Here is an 18,364-nt window from a genome sequence, read left to right on the forward strand (position 1 = left end):
ACTTGTGATGCCCCTGTCCTGATATTCCCTTTCTAAGTACATAGACTTGAGTCTGCTTGTGAGGACAGCTAATGCAACGGTCTGTAATTAAAATTAGGGTCAAGGCCTAAATTACAGAAGGAGATTGGAGAAAATAGAAAATTGTAAGACTGACAGTTTAAAATTCAGGCTTATTAGGCTGAGAGGGAAAAATACAGGTTAATTGCCTGGCCTCATTCCAGGGACTTGGAGGAAATGGGGGGAGGAAGAAATGAGCAAGAGGAACAAAAAGCGTGCACTGTGCTGCTAGCCTGAGATGCGTGGAATCTGTGAACTTTGTTGCCAGATTCGCCCCTTGGTGGTTTTCTGCAGTAGTCTGAAAAGCAGACCATTGTGACTGCCCGATTCCTATCTGCCTGATTCTCCGGTTAACCGGAAAAACTCTACTTTGTTAATGAAATACTCCTCCCTACGTATACTTATCAACATTTATGCGCATGTACAGCTCTTGCAAAGCACAGTGACAGTTGTCAGAGACGGGAAGGGGGAGAAGATGACGGACCAGACCAACCGCAGCTTTCCTCAAGGAGCCCAGCAGGGGGACAGATTTGTAAACTGATACATGCCAGGAAGTTTGGAGATGCAAAGACCTTGCTCACTAAAGATTGTTGTTTGGCTTGTTTTTTTTTTTTTTGTTTTGTTTTTTCCCAAATGTTTATTTATTTTGAGAGAGAGAGAGTGCAGGAGCTCAAGCATGAGTGGGGGAGGGGCAGAGAAAGAGGGAGAGAGAGAGAGAGAGAGAGAGAGAGAGAGAGAGAGAGAGAGTGAGTCCCAACCAGGCTCTGGGCTATTAGCACAAGGCCCGACGTGGGGCTCCATCTCACGAACCGTGAGATCATGACCTGAGCGGAAATCAAGACTCAGATGCTTAACCGACCGAGCCACCCAGGCGCCCTTGATGTTTGGCTTTTGGTTATAGGGTACACTGCTATTAAGCACTGTGCTAAGTAGTTTATATATCTTGTCTCATTTAATGCTCTCAGTAACCCTCTTAGGTTGATACTATCAGTTTTCCTATTAGAACGATGATGTTGACTTTATGGCGGAAGAGACTGAGGCTCAGAGAAGTTAATGAACCTGCCCAGGGTCACATGGCTAGAGGCTAGGGTTTGATTCCTGGTGGACGCATCCTGTTGGATCCATTGTCTTTTGGACAATGAGAACTTTCTGCTCCGTATCACTACGCTGGGGCCGGGCAGTTATTGGTGTTGTTGGCAGGGAGAGAAAGGATCCCTACAGTTCTGAGCTCAGAAGTTAAGTTGTCCAAATATCCGAGGGGAAGAACAAAGGGAGCCTCTGTTCCCACTGCCGTGAAAGGCCTCTGAGGTCATCTCTGACCCATGCTTGGAGGAGGAAATTCCCGAGTTTCATTTCTCATTCTTGTCAGATCGATGGTTCCTTCCCTTCTGTAAACCACATGCTTTATCAGTACGTCCCGTCCACTGTGCTTTGTGCCAGGCCCTTATGTACCTGTTCACTCCTGAGTGCATGAACCTGACTTTCTAGTTTTCTGTTTTTCCGCAGTTCCTGGTGCAGTGCTCAAGGAGTGCTGGGGAGGGGAACCTGCCAAGTAGGTCTGTGAAGCTGAAGCCCTTACCTGGGAGCGTGGGAGCCAGGAGGGAGGAGGAGGGGAAAGAAGTAACCTAGAGGAGTCAACAGCCATTGCCACTCAGAGCCCGACCCCCACACTGACTGACCCCACCACCCACCCCTGTGCCTGTGTGTGGACAGAGGGAGGAAAGGAAGTACCAGCTGCTCCCAGGACTCTGTTGATATCTGAAGCCCTGTAAGTTCGTGAAAGTGAATGTATCCATTCTCTCGTATGGACATTGGCACGGTTTCCAGCGCTTTGCTGTCACGGCCCGCGTTCGTAGGGGTGGCGTCGCAGGGTCACTGGGAACACACAACTATAATTTCACCACATCACACCACTGGTTTCCAAAGTAGTTGTACCAGTCTGGACTCCCCCCAGCATGTTTGAGGATTCACATTTTAAAAGAATGTTTGTTTATTTATTTTGAGAGAGAGAGAGAGCGCGTGAGTGCAAGCGGGGGAGGGGCCGAGAGAGGGAGACACAGAATCCGAAGCAGCCTCCAGGCTCTGAGCTGTCAGCACAGAGCCCGACGAAGGGCTCCAACCCATAAACTGTGAGATCATGACCTGAGCTGAAATCGGACGCTCAACTGACTGAGCCACCCGGGTGCCCCTCATACATCTGCAGTTTTGACAAGTTCCCAGGTGGTGGTGATCTGTTGCTTCAGGAACCACCCTTTGGGCACCACCAGTCTACATAATAAGTTCATATTTACTGGTGTAGTATTGGGGAATCCAGGCGGTTAACGGCTGTGTTTCTCTAGAAGCAACCTTACTTACCAGCAGTGCATATTTATGTAACACTCTTCAGATAAGGTTGTCTGTATCTGAGGATCATTTTTCTGAATGTAGAGCCAAGGACGTAAATTTCACTTACGATCTTGGCCAAAATGCAGATTAGAAGAACAGGAGGGAACCATAATATTTTTGAACCTCTGCTGTGTGCCAGCTACGACTTCGCTATGTGTGTTACTCACATGCTGTTGTGTTTAACCTAAATACTCGCTCCCTCAAGAATGTAGGTGGGTTCCCTGTGGGTGTCCGGTTAGCTGACCAGAGATCAAGCTAGGCCAGGGTGTCCATATACTGGCAGTGATAACTAATCCGGGGGGATACAAGAGAACCTTTAGGCTTCTCCACATACATTTTACCAGCTCGGTCTTAAATGAGATATGAGATATATATGTGTGTGTGTGTGTGTGTGTGTGTGTGTGTATAAAAGCTTGGACCAAGAGCCCTGGATCCCTGAAAGTCTGAACATTAAGTGGACCAACCATGATGCCTTGGTTCTGATTTGATTATTTTTCCTCCTTACCTAGGTAAGGCAAGCCCTTTTGTTCTGAGTTGTCTTTCTGAATGTATTTCAGGATCTTTAATGGTGGACACCCCCAGAAAGATTTTGACAGAAAGCCTGTGAACTAGGTCAGCATTTCTACAAGTGTCTTGATTTTGTTGAGAGGAAAAGATAGGCAAAGTCTTAGCTAAAGGTTTTATTCTGCAAGAAGGTATTCCAGTTACCAGGCTAGTCGAGGAGAGCTCTTTTTTTTTTTTTTTTTTTCTAATATATGAAATTTATTGTCAAATTGGTTTCCATACAACACCCAGTGCTCTTCTCAAAGAGGAGAGCTCTTTTGATACTGTGCAAGAGGAATAGTGTTCTGTGAATGGACCATGTGAACCATACAAATATAACTCGCACTACACATTGCTTCTGTGGGCTAAACCCTCAGCACTCCACCGAGGAGAGTGAAGGAATGTCTCTACGTGCTAAGTGAGCCCCCAGTCCCATTGCTCTAGAGACCCATCTCATTCCCAGCCAACTACAAGTTGTTTGATTTATTCAAGAAGGAAATGTAAGAGACAGAAATCCAGACCAGCTGGCAGCTTCCTTGCATGTCTTTTAACAAGAGACACAGGGATGGGTGGAGTCCTTAAAAGGTAAGAATTTGGAGCATCTGGGTGGCTCAGTCGGTTGAGCATCCGACTCTTGATTTTGGGTCAGGTCATGATCCCAGGATTGTGGGATCAAGCCCTGCATCGGGCTCTGCGCTGAGTGTGGAGCCTGCTTAAGATTCTCTCTTTCTTGAGCCTAAATGTCCATCACCTGATGAATGGATAAAGAAATTGTGGTTTATATACACAATGGAGTACTATGTGGCAATGAGAAAGAATGAAATATGGCCCTTTGTAGCAACGTGGATGGAACTGGAGAGTGCGATGCTAAGTGAAATAAGCCATACAGAGAAAGACAGATACCATATGGTTTCACTCTTATGTGGATCCTGAGAAACGTAACAGAAACCCATGGGGGAGGGGAAGGAAAAAAAAAAGAGGTTAGAGTGGGAGACAGCCAAAGCATAAGAGACTCTTAAAAACTGAGAACAAACTGAGGGTTGATGGGGGGTGGGAGGGAGGGGAGGGTGGGGGATGGGTATTGAGGAGGGCACCTTTTGGGATGAGCACTGGGTGTTGTATGGAAACCAATTTGACAAAAAACTTCATATATTGAAAAAATTAATAAAAAAAAAAAAGATTCTCTCTTTCTTGGGGCACCTGGGTGGCTCAGTCAGTTGAGCGTCCAACGTCAGCTCAGGTCATGATCTCACAGCTTGTGAGTTCGAGCCCTGTGTGGGGCTGTGCTGACAGCTGGGAGCCTGGAGCCTGCTTTGGATTCTGTGTCTCCCTCTCTCTCTGCCCCTACCCTTCTCATGCTCCATCTCTCTCTCTCTCTCTCTCTCTCTCTCTCTCTCTCTCAGATAAATAAATGTTAAAAAAAAAAAAAGATTCTCTCTCTCTCTCTCTCTCTCTCTCTCTCTCTCTTTCTCCCTCTGCCCTTCTCTCCTACTCTCTCTCTCTCTCTCAAATTAAAAAAGAAATAAGGTAAGAATTTGTGGGGAGCAGGTAGATTTTTCTTTTTTTTTTTTTCAAGCAGGTAGATTTTTTGATAAATAATCTCTTTCATATCATTTTGAAGTGCTGTCATTTATATTACTTAATTTGAAAGGTTTCTGTGAAGTATCTGGGTAAGAAAAGTGATTTTTATACCCCTTCGTATATGGGGTGATTAAGGTCAGTGAAGATACGTCACTTGTCCAAGGTCACACAGCTGATCATTTGCAGATATGGGACTCAAATGTACATCTTTTCCATATTTTCTCTTTGGTTCTAGTGTCTTTTCCATTTCACCATGTTGGAAAATGCCCTGAAAAGGCAGACACGGAGGTGTGTGCACATGTATGCATGTGCGTGTGTGTGTGTGTGTGTGTGTGTGTGTGTATGTTGAGGATGGATGGGGAAGAGGAGGATCAATGGGTCTAGAGAAGAAAAAAGATTTAAACTAAAATTCAGGCTGCCAGGCGCTGTAGAGGGCGTACAGATTAAAAACCCCCTCCTAAGAAAGACTGGTAACCCTAGGCGGAGTGAAGGACCAGAGTTTTTACAAAGGCTGGGAGGGCACTGGGTGGGACCACAGGCAAATAAATGTAAGAGCATAAAGTGCTTTGTCAGTCAAGGACAAAGCAGCTGGGAATTGGCATTCGGAGGCTAATGGGATTGATCAAGAAATTGCTCTTTTGGAGGAGGTAGAATCTCCAAATGCAAGGGAGCTTGGTCTTTGGCCTGTGTAACTGCAGGGGCTGCTGGGAAATGTAGTCTGTAGCGAGGTGACTAGTGACGAGCTTCCAGCTCTGTGATTATGGAGGAAGGCAAGAAGGAATTTTGGTGAGGAGCTGGCGGTCTCCATCACAACGCCCAAACTAGATTTCCCAGGAGGCTTAGCCATCCCGAATGACGCTCCTGTGGCCCGCAGCACATCCTCAGAGAAGAATCTTCCTCCAGTCGCTTCGTTTGGGGAACCAGCAATGCTTAATGGGAGTATCAGTTACAGTCCGGTTCAGGTACATGTGACAGAAGACCTATGATAGCAGTGACCTAAGGAAAGTAAGTACTTGCTTTTTCCCGTCTCGTGTAAGAGATGTTTATCGTATTAGTGATGTGTTAATGGTGTCAGGGACTCTTGTGATCCTCCTGTTCTGCCATCGCAGCATTTGGTTTCTTCCTCATTGTCCAGCCATCTCTTCACGTTCCCCCCTGACAAAAGGGATTTCCCAGAAGTCACAGTGCTTCCACTGACACCCCGTTGGTCAGAACCTAATCACACGGGGCACCTAGCTGCAAGGGAAGCTAAGGAATGTAACCTTTCTGGGCATTTATGAGCCTGGCTCCAAACTCAGGCTTCTTGTGCTGAGGAAGAAGGGGAGATCAGACATCGGGGAGCAGTGAGCAGTCTTCTGCTAGGGATCACGTGGCCCCGTGTCCCTGCCGGTCGCCTTTTCTTCCGCTCGAGTGTGTGTGCGCGTGTGCGGGCGCGTGCATGTGTGTTTCTCTGGCTGTGTCCAGTTCTAAAATCTATCTTCATATTCATCTGAAGGGAAGCAATCGCCATAATAGCTGACGGGGATGGAGCAGGTACCAAGCGCCAAACACTTACTGTTCACCACAGCACTCTCAAAGTGCCTCACCTAGGAGACTTTGGTGCGGGACTATTTATAGAGCTATGGTCAGGGTCGAGGAAACCAAAAGGTCTTGCTGGAGCGCTCAGAGTTTAGCAACAGCAGGAAGTCATAACCACCTCTGAAAGGGCGAGGGGGCAGAGCGGTCTCACCAAACCAGCCTGGCCAGAGCTTAGGGACATGGAAGAGGGACTGCCTGCCAGGAGGTTTAACTAGAATGAAGCCAGGGCAGGAGTAGCCCCGGGAGGCTGATAAATACCCTGACCTGTCTCTCCTCCCAACCTTAGATCTCCTGACGGTGCCCCACTTTGGCTGAGGCCAAGTGGAAGGCAGAGAGCAAGGGCCTCCAGGGAAAACAGTCCACAGAAAGCAGCCTTCTGGGGTGGGGGTGGGGTGCCTGGGTGGCTCAGTCGGTTGAGCATCTGACTCTCGATTTCGGCTCAGGTCGTGATCCCAGGGCTGTGGGATTGAGCCCCGGGTTGAGCTCTGCACTGAGCGTGGAGCCTGCTTGGGATTCTCTCTCTCTCTCTCTCTCTCTCTCTCTCTCTCTCTCTCCCCCCTCCCCTGCTCATGCCCTCTCTCTTTGAAATTAAAAAAAAAAAAAAAAAAAAGCAGCCCCCTGGGGAACAGAGCAGGGCAAAGAAAGGCAGAAAATGGAACTGGGGGAAGCAACCCATACAGCATTATTATGACTCCCTTTTACAGGTAAGGAAATTGAGGCATGGAGAAGGTAAGTCACTTGCCCACCTGCTAAGCAACAGAGGGAGCACCCCCCTAGCTTCAGATGGGTGTCCTGAAGGAGAAGGCAGAGCGCAGGCCCGCGTGCCTTTCCCGTCTGTCTGCGCGGCACTCTGCGCACAGTAGGCATCTGATAAACGGTCAGTGGATGAAATCACTGGGCGAGGCATATTTTGGTGTGGGAGTAACTGTTTCCTCCTGACCGCTGCAGATTGCTGTCCCAAACCTCAGCGAGGCCGTGCAGGATGCAGACCTGCTGGTGTTTGTCATTCCCCACCAGTTCATTCACAGAATCTGTGATGAGATCACCGGGAGAGTGCCCAAGAAAGCCCTGGGAATCACCCTCATCAAGGTAACGTGCCTCTGACCCCAGGCAGGGAAGGGGCCGGATGTCGGACTTGGGTTACAGGGGAATTTCACATCCTCTCACGTCCATCTGTTGGAAATAGGATCTGAAAGGGAGGTTATGGCAGTTTTTTGTTTTCTTGTGTTTTTGTTTTAAAGATGCCTGGAAGGGAATCAATAACACATCCCGGGAGGCTAGCTGAGCTCAGCGTTGGGGGCGGGGGGGCGCTCTCGATCACAGCGGGTTTTAGCGGTGGCAGTGATGTGAGGGTGAGCTCCTCCTGATGAACCTTCCTGTCCAGGACGTGGGTCTCTGCTGTGTTCTAGAAATCACTGGTGGTTTGTGTTGCTGGGAAATTAATCCTCATTTGTTTCCACTCCTGGATATATTCCCCAAAGAGGGAGTTTTTAACTAGAAGTCCACAAACCACCCCCAGAGGTCCACAGACAGAATTCATGTGGGGAGGAAAATTACGTTTTTATTCATTTTAACCTGTGACTAAAATGGGCATTTCTTTTGGTTTTGAATGCCAGCCACAAAGCCAGGTTTTCGGTCACAGTGGCATTAGGCAGTGCCTGTGGCCCTGCTCTCAGTAGAGGTCACGGGTATTTTCCTACCACTGTACAATGGCTTCAGCTATCTCCAGGTGTCATTTATGCTGATCACTACCTTGAAATTACGGTAATTGTTAAACCTGCCGCATCATCTTTCTAATTGCGATAATAAAATAGCATGTATATTACTTTGTCACAAATTTGGTTTTGTTTTTTTAACACTTTGATAACTAAATCTCAACGTAATTGGCTTCCTGGGTAATCTCCTGCATTTTGCTTTATGCATATCAGATTCTGAGAATGAGTCCATAAAACGATGCGGGGCCACATGGTAAAAAGGTTAGGAACCTCTAGAGAGACTGTGTTTTAGAGTGGTTCGTGGATGAATGTTCATGAAAGCAAACTGGAACAACTCACACGTCCGTCATCAATAGAATGGATAAATGAATAGTGGTAATACTCCATGGTGGTAAATAGGAACAAACCAGAGCATTCATGTGACCACATGGATGAATCTCTAAACTAATAATGTAGCACCAAACAGCACATCACAGACCAAAGGTACAGTTGCACTTACAGCCTTTCAAAAGCAGACATAATGGCCTCACATATTTAGGGATAGCTTTATGTGGCAGAATGGTCAAGAACAGAAGGGAGCAGAGTATACAGCCTTCAGGATACTAGGGGTGAGGACCAGTAGTGAGAAGGAGGATGAACTTGGGAAGGGACACACAAGGCTTCAGTGGTGTAGGTCATGTTCTGGGTGGTTACGTGTGTTTATTTTCTTTGCGTTTTATTGTTACTCTTTTAACACTGTATACATGGTGTGTATGTCACTCTTGTAAGCGCTGTTTTTTTTTTCACATTGCATACGCCATTGGTTGCCTGAATCTGTTACTTACAAAAGTGACCGTGTCATCCCTCTTTCGTTCGGTCGTTTGTTTTCCCCTAACTTGTTGACATCCTTACAGGGCATAGACGAAGGTCCTGAGGGGCTGAAGCTCATCTCCGACATCATCCGGGAGAAGATGGGCATTGACGTCAGCGTGCTCATGGGAGCCAACATTGCCAGCGAGGTGGCTGCAGAGAAGTTCTGTGAGACCACCATCGGTGAGGTTGGCTGCAGGGCGGGGAGGGGCTGGGAGCCCAGACATTCGGTGTTTTAAAACATACATTTTCGATTTCTGTTATTTTTTGTAGCGGACTCTTCCTTGCCCCCATAACATTCCTGAAGTGAATATTCAGTGGGGTGGGGGTTTTATACAGGGAGGCCATTCTGGGCTACAAAAATGTTTCACCAGCCTCCAGAATGAAGGAAAGCCAGGAGGCCGTTCTGACCTGCCATGATCCAAAAATGCAAAGTTGCTTACACAGACAAACAGGTGATTACATCCATGGTGGGGCTGTCCTGGCATTAGAAAACCCAGATTTTTTAAATTCACAAATGCCAGTATCTGGATCCTCATTGGATTCCACTGCTCAGTTCGACAACCCATATACCAAAAATTGGAATGATAAAAATTGGTGGGGAGAATCCCTGTTTTCAGGTGAATAGTCCAAAGCTCAGTGAATAAGTTACCTGCCCCATGGTCACATAACCAGTAGAGAACCCAGGCACGAATTTGGCCGTCCTGTTTCCTGAAATAGAAAGCTCTTTCTACTCTTCTACAACATTGGGGTTGTGAAGACTTTCACTTCTTTTTAAAAGGGCTTTGGAATTCTCAGGTGCCCACGTACCACATTAAAGGACTCGTAGAAAAGTAACAGGGCCGGATTTGCAGATGCCTTGCGCAAATTTAAGCTTATCTACCACTCCAGAACTTAATTCAACCCTTGTCAAACATACCAGCAATGTGAATGATTTCTCCGTGTGGCTTTGTAAAAGGAAGCTCTGAGAGGGATCAGGCATGGGAAAAGATAGCTCCAGATTCTTTCTTTTTTTTAATATGAAATTTATTGTCAAATTGGTTTCCACACGACACCCAGTGCTCATCCCAACAGGTGCCCTCCTCAATGCCCATCACCCCCCCCCCCCCACCACCTCCCACCCCCCATCAACCCTCAGTTTATTCTCAGTTTTTAAGAGTCTCTTATCGTTTGGCTCTCTCCCTCTCTTAACTTTTTTTTTTTTTTCCTTTTCCTTCCCCTCCCCCATGGTCTTCTGTTAAGTTTCTCAGGATCCACATAAGAGTGAAACCATATGGTATCTGTCTTTCTCTGTATGACTTATTTCACTTAGCATAACACTCTCCAGTTCCATCCACGTTGCTACAAAAGGCCATATTTCATTTTCTCTCATTGCCACGTAGTACTCCATTGTGTATATAAACCACAATTTCTTTATCTACTCATCAGTTGATGGACATTTAGGCTCTTTCCATCATTTGGCTATTGTTGAAAGTGCTGCTGTAAACACTGGGGTACAAGTGCCCCTGTGCATCAGCACTCCTGTATCCCTTGGGTAAATTCCTAGCAGTGCTATTGCTGGGTTATAGGGTAGATCTATTGTTAATTTTTTGAGGAACCTCCACACTATTTTCCAGAGTGGCTGCACCAGTTTGCATTCCCACCAACAGTGCAAGAGGGTTCCCGTTTCTCCACATCCACACCAGCATCTGTTGTTTCCGGAGTTGTTCATTTTAGCCACTCTGACCGGCGTGAGGTGGTATCTGAGTGTGGTTTTGATTTGTATTTCCCTGATGAGGAGTGACGTTGAGCATCTTCTCATGTGCCTGTTGGCCATCTGGATGTCTTCTTTAGAGAAGGGTCTATTCATGTCTTCTGCCCATTTCTTCACCAGATTGTTTTTCAGGTGTGGAGTTTGGTGAGTTCTTTATAGATTTTGGATACTAGCCCTTTGTCTGATATGTCATTTGCAAATATCTTTTCCCATTCCGTCGGTTGCCTTTTAGTTTTGTTGATTTGTTTCCTTTGCAGTGCAGGAGCTTTTTCTCTTCATGAGGTCCCAATAGTTCATTTTTGCTTTTAATTCCCTTGCCTTTGGAACCAGATTTTTATAGATGTCTGCAACTTAGGACATTGTTACTTCTTTTTCTTTTTCTTTTTAAGTGCATAGACATTGTGGAAAATAGGGATAATCAGACAAAGAACTCACAAAAAAAGGATATGAAATATAATAACATATACCTAAAACAGGGAGGAGAGGAGAGAAGAATGGGTTCAAACTTAAATGACCATAAACTTAACATAGACTGCCGTATGCAGATGTTATATACAAACCTAATGGTAACCATATATCAAAACCACGAATACATATGCAAAGAATAAAGGGAAAGAAATCCAAATATATTACTAAACAAAATTAGCAAAACATGAAAGGGAGAAAAACAAGAAAGGATCAGAGAAAATCTTCAGGAACAACCACAAAACAAGTAATAAAATGGCAATAAATACATATCTATCAATAATTACTTTGAATGTAAATGGACTAAATGCTGCAGTCAAAAGACATAGGGTGTCAGAACGGATAAAAAAACAAGACCCATATATGTTGCCTACATCGATATGCAGATCTAAAGACACCTGCAGACCAAAAGCACGGGGATGCAGAACCATCTATCATGCAAATGGATGTCAAAAGAAAGCTGAAATAGCAATCTTATACTGGACAAAATAGACTTTAGAACAAACACCCGTAGGAGCACCTGGGTGCCTCAGTTGGTTGAACTTCAGACTTCGGCTCAGGTCATGGTCTTGCAGTTTGTGAGTTTGAGCCCCGCATCAGACTCTGTGCTGACAGCTCAGAGCCTGGAGCCTGCTTCGGATTCTGTGTCTCCCTCTCTCTCTCTGCCCTGCCCCTCCTTGCATGTGTGCATATGCGCTCGCTCTCTCTCTCTCTCTCTCTCTCTCTCTCAAAAATAAAGAAACATTTAAAAAAACATTTAAACCAAACACTGTAAGGGGTACCTGGGTGGCTCAGTTAGTTGAGCATCTGACTTCAGCTCAGGTCATGATCTCACTACTTGGGAGTTCGAACCCTGCATCAGACTCACTGCTGTCAGTGCAGAGTCAGCTTTGGATCCTGTGTCCCCCTGTCTCTCTGCCCCTCCCCCACTTGCATTGTCTCTCTCAAAAAATAAACATTAAAAAAAAATCACTGTAGGGGCGCCTGGGTGGCGCAGTTGGTTAAGCGTCCGACTTTGGCTCAGGTCATGATCTCGCCATTCAGAGTTTGAGCCCCGCATCAGGCTCTCTGCTGACAGCTCAGAGCCTGGAGCCTGCTTCAAATTTTGTGTCTCCCTCTCTCTCTGCCCCTCCACCGCTCATGCTTTGTCTGTCTCTGTCTCTCAAAACTAAATAAACATTAAAAAACAAACAAAAAAAAACCACACACACTGTAATAGGACACAAAGAAGGACACTATGTGTCATAAAGGGGACAGTCTAACAAGAAGATACAACAATTGTAAATATTTTTGTACCCAACGTGGCAGTATCCATATATAAAAAACAGCTAATAACAAACAACTAATTGATAATGATACAGTAATACTAGGGGGCTCTATCAGTCCACTTACATCAATGGACAGATCATCTAAACAGAAAATCAACAAGGAAACAAGGCTTTGAATGACACACTGAAACAGATTGATTTAACAGATGTATTCAGAACATTCCATCCTAAAAGAGCAAAATACACATTCTTTTCAAGTGCACATAGGACATTCTCCAGAATAGATCACATATTAGCCCACAAAACGGGCCTCAGCAAATACAAGAAGGTTGATATCGTACCATGTACCTTTTCTGCCCACAACACTATGAAACTAGAAGTCAACCAGAAGAAAAAAATCTGGAAAGACCACAGATACATGGAGGTTAAATAACATACTACTAAACAAGGAATGGGTTAACCAGGAAATCAGGAAATGAAAAAGTATGTGAAAACAAATGAAAATGAAAACACAAAGGTCCAAAACCTCTGCAATGCAGCAAAAGCAGTTCTAAGAAGGAAGTTTATAGCAATACAGGTCTACCTCAGGAAGCAAGAAAAATCTCAAACAACCTAAACTTACACCTAAAAGAGCTAGAAGAACAATAAACAAAACCTAAAACCAGCAGAAGGAAGGAGATAATAAAGATTAGAGCAGAAATAAATTATATAGAAACTAAAAAAAAAATCGGTAGAACAGATCAATGAAACCAGGAGCTGGTTCTTTGAAAAAATCAATAAAATTTATAAACCTCTAGCCAGATTTATCAAGACAAAAAGAGAAAGAACACAAACAAAATCACAAATGAGAGGGGAGAAATAATAGTCAACACCACAGAAATATAAGCAATTAGAAGAGAATAGTATGAAAAACTAAGTGCCGACAAATTGGACAAACTGGAAGAAATGGGTCAATTCCTAGATGCTTATAAACTATCAAAACTGAAACAGAAATAAGTAGAAAACTTGAACAGACCAATAACCAGACAAGAAATTGAATCAGTAATCAAAAAACTCCTGTGGGGCACCTTGGGTGGCTTAGTCAATTAAGCCTCCGACTCTTGATTTCTGCCCAGATCATGATCTCACAATCACAAGATAAGGCCCTGCGTTGGGCTCCACACTGACAGCATGGACCCTACTTGGGATTCCTTCCCTCTCTCTCTGTCCCTACCCCCGTGTGTGCCCTCTCTCTCTCTCTCTCTCTCTCTCTCTCTCTCTCTCTAAATTAGTAAATAAACATTTAAAAACAAAACCCACCTCCCAACAAACAAAAGTCCAGAGCCAGTTGGCTTCAGGCGAATTCTACCAAATATTTAAAGAAGAGTTGATATCTGTTCTTCTTAAACTACTCAAAAAAAAAAAAAAAAGAAATGGAAGGAAAACTTCCAGATTTATTCTATGAGGCAAGCATTACCATGATACCAAAACCAGATAAAGACACCACTAAAAAAGAATTACAGGGGTCCCTGGATGGCTCAGTCGGTTAAGCATCTGACTTCAGCTCAGGTCATGATCTCTCAGTTCATGAGTTCGAGCCCTGTGTCAGGCTTTGTGCCGACCACTCGGAGTCTGGAGCCTGCTTTTGATTCTGTGTGTGTGTGTGTGTGTGTGTGTGTGTGTGTGTGTGTGTCTCTCTCTGTTACTCCCCTGCTTGCACTCACTCTCTCATAAATAACGATTTTAAAAAATTGAAAAAAGAGAGAACTACAGACCAGTATCCCTGATGAACATAGATGTAAAAATTCTTAAGAAAATACTAGCAAACCAAATTCAACAATACATTAAACAGATTGTTCACCATGATCATGTGGGATTTATTCCTGGGTTGCAAGGGTGGTTCAATATTTGCAAATCAGCCAATGTGATACTTCACATAAGTAAGAGAAAGGATAAGACCACATGGTCATTTCAACAGGTACAGAAAAGCACTTGACAAAGTACAACATCCATTCATGATAGAAACCTCAAGAAAGTAAATTTAGAGGGAACATACGTCAACATAATAAAGGCCATATGTGAAAAACTCGCAGCTAACATCATCCTTAATAGGGAAAAACAGAGCTTCTCCCCTAAGGTCAGGAAGAAGACGAGGATAAGGATGTCTACTCTCCCAACTTTTATTCAACATAGTACTGCCAGTCCTGGCCACAGCAGTCAGACAACAAAAAGAAAAGGAATCCAGATCTGTAAGGAAGAAGTAAAACTTGGACTATTTGCAGATGACATGATACTCCACCAAAAACCTCCACCATGAGCTCACATGAACTCACTAAAGTCACAGGGTACAAAATCAATGTACAGAAATCTGTTGCGTTTCTGTACACCAATAATAAAGTAGTAGAAAGAGAAATTAAGAGAGCAAGCCCATTGAATCTCACTGCATCAGAAATAAGATACCTAGGAGTAAACCTAACCAAAGAGGTAAAAGATCTGTACTCTGGAAACTATAAACCATTGATGAAAGAGACTGAAGATGACACGAATAGAAAGACATTCCATGCTCATGAATTAGAAGAACAGTGTTGTTAAAATGTCTATCCTACCTAGAGCAATCTACACATTTAATGACATCCCTGTCAAAATACCAACAACATTTTTCACAGAACTAGAACAAAGTACCCTAAAATTTGTATAGTGCCACAAAAGACCCTGAACAACCAAAGCAGTCTTGGAAAAGGAAAGCAAAGTTGGAGGCATCACATTTCCAGACTTCAAGTTTTATTACAAAGCAGTAGTAACCAAAACTCTATGGTACTGGCACAAAAATAGACACATAGATCAGTGGAACAGAATAGAAATCCCAGAGATAAGTTCACAATTGTATGGTCAATCTTTGACAAAGGAGGAAAGAATATACAAGGGGAAAACGACAGTCTCTTTAACAACTGGTGGTGGGAAAACTGGACAGTTATCTGCAAAAGAATGAAACTAGACCACTTTCTTACACCAGGTGCAAAAATAAATTCAAAATGGATTACAGCCCTAAATGTGAGACCTAAAACCATAGAATTCCTAGAAGAGAGCACAGGCAGTAATTTCTTTGACATCAGCCATAGCAACTTCTTTCTAAATATGTTGTCTGAGGCAAGGAAAACAAAAGGGAAAATAAACTACTGGGACTACATCGAAATTAAAAGCTTCTGCACAATGAAGGAAATAATCAACAAAACTAAAAGGCACCCGACTGAATGGGAGAAGATATTTGCAAATGACATATCTGGTAAAGGGTTAGTATCCAAAATATGTAAAGAACTTCTACATCTCAACCCCTCCAACACAAATAATCCAATTAAAAAATGGGCAGAAGACCTGAACAGACATTTCTCCAAAGAAGACATCCAGATGGCCAACAGACATGAAAAGACACTCAACGTGACTAATCATCGGGGAAATGCAAATCAAAACTATAGTGAGCCACACCTCACACCTTAGCCACATTTAGAATGGCTAAAATCAACAACACAAGAAACAACAGGTGTTGGTGAGGATGTGGAGGAGGGAACCCTCTTGCACCATTGGTGGGAATGCAAACTGGTGCAGCCACTGTGGAAAACAGTATAAAGTTTCCTCAAAAAGTCAAAAATAGAACTACCCTATGACCCAGCAATCTCACTACTAAGCATTTACCCAAAAAAAAATACAAGAACATATGTTTATTGCAGTATTATTTACAGTAGGCAAGATATGGAAGCAGCCCAAGTGTCCATTGGTTGATGAGTGGGCAAAGATGTGAGATATCTATATATCTATATCTATAATGGAATGCAGTATTACTCAGCCACGAAAAAGAATGAAATCTTGCCATTTGCAACAATATATAGAGAGTATAATGCTAAGCAAAATATGTCAGAGAAAGATAAATGCCATATGATTTCACTCATATGTGGAATTTAAGAGAAAACAAGCAAAGGGAAACAATGAGAAAGAGAGACAGATCAAGAAACAGACTCTTAATTATAGAGACCTGATGATGGTTACCAGAGGGGTGGGAGGATGGGTTATATAGGTGATGGGGATTAGGGAGTGCATTTGTGATGAGCACTGGGTGATGTATAGAAGTGCTGAATCACTATATCGTACACCTGAAACTAATATAACACGGTGTGTTAACTATCTGGACTTAAAATAAAACTTTAAAGAGAGTTAAAAACAATAAGAACATTCAGCAAATCTTAAGGAGTTACAGCGACTTACCCAAGATTATACAGTTAGTCATCGGTTGAGCCAAGATTTGGATCGGGACTGTCTGACTCCAAGCTCGTTCTCTTTAGATACATGTAACAGTGTCCTTTATAGTGGGTTCCTAACTCGCCAGTAACTCAGGATCATTCCTGGGAAGGAAGATACAAGGGTTCATCTAATCTCTGGGCCCACCTCTGGAGCTCCTCTGCACGGAAGGGGGCTAGTTCTCTTCACAGACAGATCCACAGGGCCTCCGGCAGTTACAGGCTAGCAGCACAGGAAGGAGCTTCTGGAGTCCTTCAGTCCATTCCCTGCTTGGTAGATGAAGAGTGAGTTACTTACACAAGATCACCTGGGCAGAAGGGAATAGTCTCGAATCTGCTGTCCACCTAACACTGCCCTACTGGAAGATACTGTGAACTTTGCTGGTTGATCTAATTTATTTAGCAAATAGTTTAACAGATTGGAGCCATTTATATAAAATCGCGAGATCGATCGCTTTTAATCAAATACAGTCTGACACAGTATGAAGTAGCCAAGGATAGGTCTGTCGTGCAAACATCCTGCAGCCTTAATCACCAAATGGCCAACCCCTCACATTTATCACAAGAAGCATTAAACTTATATGACCTATTTTCTGTGCCAACACTGAACAGTAAGAAATTAGGGAATAAGGTAATCTGTCTTGTCACAGGAATTGTTCATATGAAAAAGGAAAAACGTGAAATTTCCACATGCATTTGCCAGACTGAAAATGTGGTAGCAATAGCATCAATTAAAAAAACAAAAAAAGATTGTGATTTTCCTCCTTCTTCCCAAAGGGAATCCCTGTTAGCAGTTTCTAAGGATCCTTCCAGGAAAAAAAAAAAAAAAAAAAAAAAGTCAATATGTAGGTTTTATTCTTTCAGTATTAATTCTTTTATCCATCTGTGATTTTGGTGTAGCCTGTGAAATTATGTCATTCCTTTTATTTAAAAACAGTTGTTTGTTCCAACTCAGTCCTGTTTGCCAATAATAAATCGGCAATCAGTTTTGGCGATCAGTTTGACGTGGAAATGTTGGGGTTCAGGAGCAAACAGTCAAGTAAGAATTCTTGAGACATCTTTGGTGCAAATAGGTGGTTTTCTTAAAGTAAATAAACATTTAAAACATTTTTAAAAATGGAAAAGATCATTTAGTACTGCTGTCTAATAAAATGTTAGCCATGAGACCCTTTAGATGTGTAGCACTGGGCCATATGCTTGAAGGATGATTAGTAACATATATCTTGGGGGGGACAGAGATAAAGGAAGTTTCCAAAGGAATTTTCTTTTTGTGTTTATTTATTTTGAGAGAGAGAGAGAGAGAGCTTGAGCAGGGGAGCAGCAGAGAGAGGGAGACAGAGAATCCCAAGCAGGCTCTGCACTGCCCACACGGAGCCCGATGTGGGGCTGGAACCCACAAACCGCGAGATCATGACGTGAGCCAAAACCAAGAGTCAGACACTCAACCAATTGAGCCACCCAGGGGCCTCCCAAAGGAATTTTTATATGTTAAAGTAGACTTACAGGATCCTGGAAGTCAGGATACTGTTAAGCTAAGATGGCCTTTTGCCCTTAGCGAAGTATCGACATCAAGGCAGCTGAGTCCCTAGAGGAAGGTCACTCAGCCCCTCTCAAGGACTTGTCAATGGGCTGCAAGTTGTAAGGAAAAGTTCATTTTTTCTTTTGCCTTTGTCCCCCACATTAAGTTGGTTGCAAATGGCTAGTCGCCATCATTCTTCGTAAGGCTGAGATGTCCTCTCCAGTCCTTGATTGAAACCTGTGTCTACCTATAGATTTTAGCTAGAATTTTTACATACCTCTAAGCCCTAGTCATTGTAACAAAGCTTCTAGTTGGGTACATTAGGCTCTTTTGGTTTGTAAAATCAGACAAATGCACACAAGGTTGTGTCTCTTTCCCTCTGT

At 43.6% G+C, this 18,364-nt stretch overlaps 1 protein-coding gene across 1 annotated transcript in view; it reads left to right on the forward strand.

Annotated features, from left to right (window-relative positions):
• Positions 1 to 18,364, forward strand: part of GPD1L (glycerol-3-phosphate dehydrogenase 1 like) — a 57,284-nt gene that overhangs the window by 14,124 nt on the left and 24,796 nt on the right. The window contains exons 3-4 of the mRNA XM_060638447.3: positions 7,093 to 7,233; positions 8,753 to 8,891. Coding sequence (XP_060494430.1) covers positions 7,093 to 7,233; positions 8,753 to 8,891 — 280 coding nt within the window. The remainder of the gene's footprint in view (positions 1 to 7,092; positions 7,234 to 8,752; positions 8,892 to 18,364) is intronic.

Source organism: Panthera onca, chromosome C2 (genome assembly GCF_046562875.1).
Source record: "Panthera onca isolate mPanOnc1 chromosome C2, mPanOnc1 haplotype 2, whole genome shotgun sequence".
In the NCBI taxonomy this organism is placed as follows: Eukaryota; Metazoa; Chordata; class Mammalia; order Carnivora; family Felidae; genus Panthera; species Panthera onca.